At 53.3% G+C, this 7,040-nt stretch overlaps 1 protein-coding gene across 1 annotated transcript; it reads right to left on the bottom strand.

Annotated features, from left to right (window-relative positions):
- Positions 1–4,425: 4,425 nt before the first annotated feature.
- On the bottom strand, positions 4,426–6,831 carry LOC128780743 (GSK-3-binding protein FRAT2-like). The gene has a single exon (XM_053923402.2). The coding sequence runs from the start codon at positions 6,540–6,542 to the stop codon at positions 5,853–5,855; it is 690 nt and encodes a 229-aa protein (XP_053779377.1). The 5' UTR covers positions 6,543–6,831; the 3' UTR covers positions 4,426–5,852.
- Positions 6,832–7,040: the final 209 nt, after the last annotated feature.

Raw genomic sequence — 7,040 nt, forward strand, 5'->3', positions numbered from 1 at the left:
ACGTAGCCTGAGTCCTCATTCTGTCTGTAATCAGTCTCCTAATCTCTCAGCTGCCTTACTTCCCCCATCTGACTTAAGCCTGAAACAATGTGGTGCAGCCCTGGGCAGGAACAGGAGGTTCCCCAGGGCCATCAGGCCTAGGAAAGAATGCATAAAAGCCTGTGAAACCTGCTTTGCTAAGAACACCCTCAATTTTCTGATAAGGGTCCAAGCATGGAATGAGTTTGTTTTCCAAAGTTTCATGGCCCTTTAGCTAACTGACCCTGACTCAGAATAAGCTCTCATAGTTCTTTGAATGTTCATTACTGCCTGGCAATTATTGATGAGCTTTACCTGTATTCCTGCGCAAATGGAACCCAATAAAAGCCCATTGAGGAACAAGCTCAAGGCCCTTCTCCTTTGAGAGAGATTGGCCACCTTTCCTCCCCAAGCAGATCATGTCTTGGTAGACTTATTTTCATCTGTGGCAGATGGGATGGGGGGGTGCCTGCAGGCAGAGCCCCTCCAAATAAGGGGACTAAACAGTAATGGAAAAAATATAATAAACATTATATTAAAAAAAGAAGTCACTGAGCAAGATCTGATTTAAATATCCTGGACTTGACCACAGAGGACATAGAAAGAGGTAATAGAGATAGATATAGCTCTGTGTTTGTAGATACACTCACATACCCACAATCCCTCGGTTTACCTTCTAGCCTCCCTCGGTTTTTCTTGATTCTGCTCTCACTCTCTGTCTGGTCTTTTGTTTCTTCTTCCTCCCACATAGATCTAATGGGCTAGTCTTTGTAAAGTACTTAGACCAGGGCCTGGCATAAGGTTACCACTAGCTGTACACTAGCTAGTGTTATTACTAGTCCCCAACTGACAGCTACTCCCAGGCTCAATCCACCCCTCTTAGCTCTTTAGCTCTAAATGCCAGATCTTTAATCTTCAACCCTGATCTCTCTCCTTCTAGTCATTTATGAGGCAGGAGGCTGCTGTCCGTATAACTTCCCAATGAAACTCCTAATCAGCCCCCACGGCGCCTCTGCCACGTTCATATACACACAACACAATCAGCCTCTCCTTACCACTTCCCTATTGCTTTGGTCCTTCCGAGCTCAAGGCTTGCAGATGTTACCTGGGAAACCCAGGGCTCAGCCCCTTCAGAAGATGGAGTTGTCTCAACTCTGCCCACGCCCATGCCCCTAGTTCTGTGGCCATCCCCTACTAGGGGTTAGACATATCCCAGCCACAGTCATTCCTGGGCCATGTACTAGGAATATGCTATCCCAGGCTGCAACACCTTGGAAAGGACCATTGCTTCCTTGACACAGAGATCCTTCCCCAAGCGCAGGCCCAGGACTAGGATCTCTACAGCCTTTGCAAATGGCTGATCAGTACCAGCGGCTAGGGTAGAGGAAGAAAGCTGTGTGTAGACTCAGCCAGGTGACAAAAAGAGCACCTTAAGAGCCATGAGTTCAGATCCTGATCCACCACCAGTATTTCCTACCTCTCCCCTTTGGAAAGGAACATCTTGTGAAAGGTGTCTGCAGAGCGCCTGCCTGTAACAGGGCTCCATCCCCTTCCCCTCCTTGTCCACAGTCACCATTGTAACTTCATTCCTGAGTGCTGTCTGGCCATCCTGCAGACCCACAGGACATCACACTGGGTGACCCCTTGCCAACTTGGTCCTGTGCTCTCATCTTATAGGACTTGAGGGTCTACAAGCAGCAGCCACGTGCCAATTGTTATCTGTGCTTCTCTTACGCAATTCCTAGTACCTTACGTGAAGGTTTTGGCCCCAGACCTGATTTGGGTTCTCCCAGAATGTGTGAAACCCCGTTCCATCCTGGATTCCCAGAACCTTCCACATATGTGTCTGGTATACAAGCCAAGTTTGAGAATAGTGATGCTGTTGTGTTGAGGTATTTAGTGGGTCAAGGTTTGTGGGATGCTCTTAATACCTTTAATAAATCCAACATGGGAGAAAATGGTGCCAAGAAAGTCTCACATAGGTGGTACAGTATGACTGGAAGACATGATTGAGGGAAGAAGATCCTAGAGCCAGACTGCCTGGGTTCAAATCCCAGCTTCGCCACTTAAAAGGCGGTAACTTCAGGTAAATTAATTCATTTCCTGGGCCTCAGTTTCCTCATCTATGAAATGGACAAAATACACATGCACACCCTACCAGGCGTATGCCCACACCTTTCTTCCCCCACAGGAGTGCACCTCCTGAACTCCAGGGGTCCCCAGAAGACCTGCAACCAGAGGAGCAATGGGCAGCAGCAGCTCATCCCAGGCTAACCCCCTGAACCTGTCTCCAAGGTCCCCCTTTCTCTGCCTTTCCAGAGAGCCAAAGCAGCCCCGCCAAGGGTCTCTCCTGTTGCTTCTTCTATCCTAAGCCCTTCCTTGTTTTACTGTCCCCAGTTTTCATAAACATACTCTCCAATACCCTGGCTGGGTTGCTCAGTTAGAGGTTAGAGGAGTATCAAACTCATATTCACCGGGGGCCACACAGCCTCACGGTTGCTTTCAAAGGGCTGAATGTAATTTTAGGACTGTATAAATGTAACTACTCCTGAACTAGGGGCAAGGAGCTCGGCGCTGCCTCTAGGTAGAAACAAGGTGCCAGGCTGGATAAAACAAGATGGAGGGCGGGATTCAGCCCACGGGCCTTGTGTTTACCACCCGTGGGTTAGAGCAGCATCCCGATACACCAAGCTGCCAGTTGGATCCCAGGCCGGGGCACAAACAAGAATCAACCAATGAACACATACGTGGAGCAACAGATCGATGTTTCTCTCTCCCTTCCTCTCTATCTAAAATCACTTTAAATAACTAACTAAATAATAACTCTAAAAAATCAAAGACAAAATAAAACAGTGCCCACTTCATGGCAGTGCTGACAGGATGCGATGATCTAATCTCATTTAATCATTTAAAGCACCCAGAATGGTACCTGGTACCTGTGTGCTCAGGAAATGCTACTCCCTAGAATTTTGAAAGCAGAGAGGTAGTGTGGAGGTAGCTTTCTGGAAGGAGTTCAGGAAAAGGGACTTAAAGGGCACAGAAGCAAAAGAGGAAGCAACAGCTTGTGCTCACAGTGGAAGAAAAGAGGTGGCTGAAGTGTTAGGGTGAGTGGGGCACATTCAGGAGGCATATATAGGCACATTCCCGGAGGAGGAAGGGCCAGTGGTAGTGTGAAGAGTCAGCAGCTATGCCCTGGCTGGTGTGGCTCAATGGGTAGAGCCCCAGACTGTGAAGCATAAAGGTTGCCGGTTTGATTCCTACCCTGGGCACATGCCCGGGTTGCAGGCCAGGTCCCTGTTTGGGGGTGTGAGAGGCAACCAGTTGATGTATCTCTCACACATCAATGTTCCTCTCTCTCTTTCTCCCTTCCCATCTCTCTAAAAATAAATAAATAAAATCTTTTAAAAAATAAAATCAGCATAGCCCTGACTGGTGTGGCTGTGTTTGGTCGTCATCCTGCAAAGTGAAAGGTCACCAGTTCCATCCCCAGTCACGGCACATGTCTTGATTGTGGGTTCAGGCCCCAGCCAAGCACACAGGAGAAACCAATCAATGTTTCTCTTTCTCCCTCCCTTCTCCTCTCTCTAAAAATAAGTAAAATCTTTTTTAAAAAGGAATTAGCAGCTATCATTTGGGGGCACTTAAGTATCCCAGACAACTCAGATCCTCACGTGACCCTCCCAACTACCTCATTATGTATCAGTTTATAAATGAGAAAAGGGAAAAGCACAGAGCAGTGACTTGCCTCGACGACACAGCTGGTGAGCAGCGGGGCTGACTCAAGAGTCCCTGAGCACCAGCCTTCCCCTGCAGCTTCAGCGTGGGAGGGTGCTGGGCAGGACAGACCCCTCAGGGGGCTGTTTAGCTGCGTTGGGCCAAGAAAATCTTCCTTAAAAAGGGCAAGGGAGCAAGTAGGATGAGGAGGTGCTGCTTTGGTTAATCTAACTCCTGCCTCCAAAACACAGCCATTTGCCCACCACACACCAGTCCTTTGCTATAAAACCGTTTTCCTTTCCCTAGACCACAGCTCCCGAGTGGGTCAGCCTCTTACGGGGAAACAGGCTGGCTTTGCCTGTGCCCTTCCCATTCTTTACACAAAAAATTCGGTTGCGGACACTCCCTCCACCCCTCTCCAGACAGGAATCCTTGGCCTCTGCCCTCCAGCCTAGAAAGTGTTTCTGGAATGGGTTCTCATTCCACCAAGGGAGTGGAAGCCCACCTAGCAGCTTTTAAAAACTTGGACCTAATTTTCTGATCTTGTGGACCATCAATCCAGAAGCACCAAAGTCCTGCAGGGCTGCCAGGACTCTGTGCTGAGCCCGGGGCTCCCAAGTGCCTTCTTCCTCATTAAATGTATCCCCAAGTTCTTTTCCTTCCCCCACCTCCCACCAAAAAGCCAAACCATGCTCCAAAACAAAAAACAAATTTATTCAGCAGACATTTTAATTAAGAAATCCTATAAATCAGGACCACCACAATTTCAGACACTCCGGTGCGAAGTGTACGTCAATAGCTACATCTGGAGGATGAACGAGCCATTGAATCTTTTTTTTAAAAAAATGGGTTTAGCTACCTTAAAGTCGGGGGCGGGGGAGGTGGTGGCACTTCACTTAAAATGCCATCAAGTTTCACAAGGGTAAAGCCAGCGGTTTCTCCTCTCAGAGAGTCACATTTTAAAGACGGTTTCGGTCACTCACACAGAAGAGCTAGTGGCAGGAGCAATCTGCGAGGGGAGAGGACCCACGGAGGCTCAGGCCCACGGATCCACAGAGGGCCAGAACAGAGCGGAGCGACGCCCAGGGTCTCCACGCGCCACGGAGGCACCAGAACGGGTGTATCGATACGAGCGGACCAGGACTGGGGAGAGACTCGGGAGATTGTTTATGACCGTTTCTGAGAAAGCTCAGGGCACGGCCAAGAGTGGCCTCATGAGAGGAGGAGTTCTGGAAAGAGGAAAGCACAGGAAAAAAAAAAAAAAAAAACAAATAACCCTTCCCACAAGTCCCTCTCTGCCCGTGTCTCTTCAGGAGACTTCCAGAAGGTAGGAGAGCACAGACTTGGCTCTTTTTGGAGCAAGAGGAAGAGAGGACAAGGGGATGAGTTAGCTCTCCCAGGAACCCCAGAGCTTCCACATACAACAGACCGTGACCTTGAACCACAGGTGGCAAGGTCAGTCATTAAAAAGCCCAAATTCAACCCCAGTTCTATCCACCTTCAAAATTCTCCACCTCCCACTCCCTACCGGGACTTCACATGTCCCACCTGGACCAGCCCCTACTTAGGTGGGAGGGAGGGGGCGATGCCAACCGCCCACCACCAAGCTTTTACATTCCTCTCTCCTCCGGAATTTCTTTGCACGCCAATTGTAGCACCATTTTCACTAAGCTCCTCCACCGGGAAATAAAGAAAATGTACTCGTGTCATTAAGTTTTCAAGTATTGTTCTAAAGCCCTCACGAATTCCCGCCCCTTGTGGCCCTATCTTTTAACAATCCAAGAACACGACACCCCCAAGGGTTAAGTCAGGTACAAGTCAATAAAAGTAGCTGCCATAGTTCTCCCAGTTTATCCCAGGTCCTTGGCCCCAAGGTGGCCGGGGAAGTTCTCACGCAGCACAGACATGTCCTGGCCGGTGCATTTCTCCACGTTCAAGTTTTCTCCGACAGCCTCGCTGGGGCCGGTAACTTCTCGGCTGGAAGTCTCCCCCGGCACTCCTCCCTGCAGCCTCGGCTCTCGCTCCCAGAACGGCGACGGTGGCTTCGGCTCAGGGTGGGTGAGAGCAGGACGCTGATGGGTCTGTGCAGCGGCCTCCTCTTCCTCCTTCAGGGACCCCGGTCAGTGCAAGGCGCCCGCGGGCTGCAAAGCGACAGGGTCCGGTCCGCTGCGGCCGCCCCCGGTCCCGGAGGCGCTGGCCGGGCCTGTGGCTGCAACTGCGGCGACAGCTCGCTGGAGCCTCCGCACGGCCTCCTTGATGAGGTTCCCCGAGAGCACAAGCTGTTGCAGGAGTCGGTGCGGGTCGTCGTCGTGGGCGCGCGCGCTGGCTGGGGGCCATCGTCGCTGCTGCAGGCGGCGGGAGGCTACGGCGCCCCGCAACCATCCTCGGCGGCACGGCCCTGGCAGGGCGCTGTGACCTGCGGCGAACTCCGCCACAAAGTAGGGCGCAGCCCGGCCTCTCACGCGGCTGCGGTCCCCGAGGGTGCAGCGAAGGGCTCCGGGTGGTGCTGGGCCCACCGCCTCCGCCGGCGCGGGAGGCAGAACCGGCGGCCGGGCCTTGTCTGCCCGCACCGCCGCCGCAGGGGGCCGCAGCAGAGACCCGGGGGGCGCGCACGGGGAGGCTGGGCTGTCCTGCGTCGCGTTCAGCTGCAGCGTCTCGCCGATCTGGGCCACCAGCCGGTCCACCTCGCCCGAGCCGCCCAGTCTCACTGACTGCTCCACCAGGAGGAAACTGTCTTCCTCCTCCTCCTCCTCTTCCTCCCCCTCCGCTTCCTCGCCGGCTTCCTCTTCCTGCTCCCTCCGACACGGCATGGTCCCCAGTCGGGGAACCCGGAGCTCTGCGGGCGTCTCTGGCAACTCGGTGGGCCGCGGCGGAGCCGGCTGCGGCGCTGAGGCCGAATTCGGGGCCGAATCCGGGGCCGAATCCGGGGCCAGGGCTGAGGCCGGGGCCGGGCAGGACGCGAAAGCCGAAGACCCGCTGGCACTCGTGCCGCGCGCTGCAGCCGCGGTAGCCGGAATCCTACCGGCTCGGGTTGATTTGTAAACAATGGGTGACGTTGCGGCCGGACGGAACCACCGCGCCAGGGCGGGAGGAGACGTGCGGGGAGGTACAGCGCCGCCGGCGGTTGAGGGCAGGGCAGGGCCTGCGCCGGAGCCTTCTCCTGTCTGACCTCGCTATCCCCCTATACGCGGATCCTGGGCGTGGGGGGACCTTTGTGGGTCCCCGAGCGGATGGGCCACACAAAAGAGTGGAGACTCTGAGGCGACCTGGGTTGGTTTCTGCCACTCGCAGACACACCCACCCACACG

Source organism: Desmodus rotundus, chromosome 4, assembly GCF_022682495.2.
Source record: "Desmodus rotundus isolate HL8 chromosome 4, HLdesRot8A.1, whole genome shotgun sequence".
NCBI classification, from domain to species: domain Eukaryota; kingdom Metazoa; phylum Chordata; class Mammalia; order Chiroptera; family Phyllostomidae; genus Desmodus; species Desmodus rotundus.

What these genes read in the sequence shown, in the direction of transcription:
- LOC128780743 (XM_053923402.2), bottom strand. Translation starts at nt 6,542, where the DNA reads ATGCCGTGTCGGAGGGAGCAGGAAGAGGAAGCCGGCGAGGAAGCGGAG.